The 1,437-nt window shown below is 62.3% G+C and overlaps 1 protein-coding gene across 1 annotated transcript in view; it reads left to right on the top strand.

Moving 5' to 3' along the window:
* The window catches only part of TNS1 (tensin 1), a 41,269-nt gene that overhangs the window by 31,986 nt on the left and 7,846 nt on the right, over positions 1-1,437 (top strand). The window contains exon 20 of the mRNA XM_009323551.1: positions 680-854. Coding sequence (XP_009321826.1) covers positions 680-854 — 175 coding nt within the window. The remainder of the gene's footprint in view (positions 1-679; positions 855-1,437) is intronic.

Here is a 1,437-nt window from a genome sequence, read left to right as displayed (position 1 = left end):
TGGCTGGTGACAGCCAGCCCAGCCCGCTGCTCCTGGCACAGGACAGCTCGGCAGCTCCAAAGGAAAATTGCTTTTCTTGGTCGTGCTCGTGAGCTCTGGTTTCAAGCTGGGCTGGGAGTGAGAGTGTTGGATACTGCAGTGGAAATAGCTGGAGCTGCTCTCTGGTCTGCTGCTGGAGATGGCTGGCAGAGGTGGGCTGCGTGGGGCAGGGACCGCCGGGCATCGTCCTCAGTCCCGTGTGAGTCAGCGCAGGCTGGGCAGAGTCACCAGCTCTATTTTTAGGGGCTGGGGATGAGCAGGGAGCATGAAGCGTGCTGTGTGGCATCCCGGGTGGGGAGGGACGCTGACTCAGAGCAGGGCAGAGGGGCCATGGCGTGGGAAGGGACCTAGGTCCCACGTGCTGCTCTGGTCCCCTCAGGGAAAGGGGTGGGCACAACCCCCCTCCCTGTGCCCTGGCTGGGGTCTTCAGCATCCCTTGGAGCAACCTAAAGGCCCAGATGAGCCAGATGTGTTTTTGCACAACCCCTGGGGGAAGAGGGACGAGGGACAGGGGAAATGTGCAGCTGGAGGAGCTCAGCTCAAGCACCTTCACTGGCTGAAACAGGGATACCGGGAAGGGCATGGCCCCCTTCCCATGGGAGCTGTGGGCTCATCTGTTTCCCCTTCTCTTTTGCCGCAGAGCCCAGGAGCTACGTCGAGTCGGTGGCCCGCACGGCCACGACGGGCAGGGGAGGGAGCCTGCCTGCTGCCCAGGCTGGGGGCCCAGAGGTGCCTGCCAGGAACGGCACCTTCACCAACTCCTTCACTGCCCCCAGCCCCGTCTCCACCAGCAGCCCCATTCACAGCGTGGACGGGTGAGGCAGTGGGTGCAGGTCCTGGGGGCTGGTGGGGCTGGGGCCGAACGCTGGCTGGTGCACAGGCTTGCTCCCACTTTGAAATTGCCTTTGCAAGGACCCCCGTCTCCTCAGGCAGGGTTTGGGGGTCCTGGTTAACCATGTGGCTCACTGCCCTGAGGAGACAAAGCTGGGTCAGTGGCGGTCACTGGTGGTCACTGGTCCTTGGCAGCATCTCGCTGGGAACCTGGCCCTCGGGGCAGGAGGAGGGATGGGGTCTGTGCTATCCCCTAGCCCTGGGTTGGGTTGAGCATCAGTGCCCTGTGGTGTGATGGAGACGTCTCCTGTCCCCTCACCCTGCCCATGGGGTGTCCTGCACCAGCTCACCTGGCAAGGCTGGCAGGGTGGAACTAACCGGGCATCTTGCTGGGAGAGGAGCTGGAAAAAGGCTCTGTCTCCCAGAAAGTAAGTCATATTTTGAGGGGGAATTTGGATGCATGGGGGAACTAAAGCTGCCTCCAGTTGCTTTCATGCAGCTGGTAGAACCCATCCCACCGTTGCCTCTGAGCAACTGAGCAGCTCGCTGGCGCCATGCCTCAGTTTC

Source organism: Pygoscelis adeliae, unplaced genomic scaffold (genome assembly GCF_000699105.1).
Source record: "Pygoscelis adeliae isolate BGI_AS28 unplaced genomic scaffold, ASM69910v1 Scaffold664, whole genome shotgun sequence".
Lineage (NCBI taxonomy): Eukaryota > Metazoa > Chordata > Aves > Sphenisciformes > Spheniscidae > Pygoscelis > Pygoscelis adeliae.
This window is presented reverse-complemented; position numbering and strand designations above follow the sequence as displayed.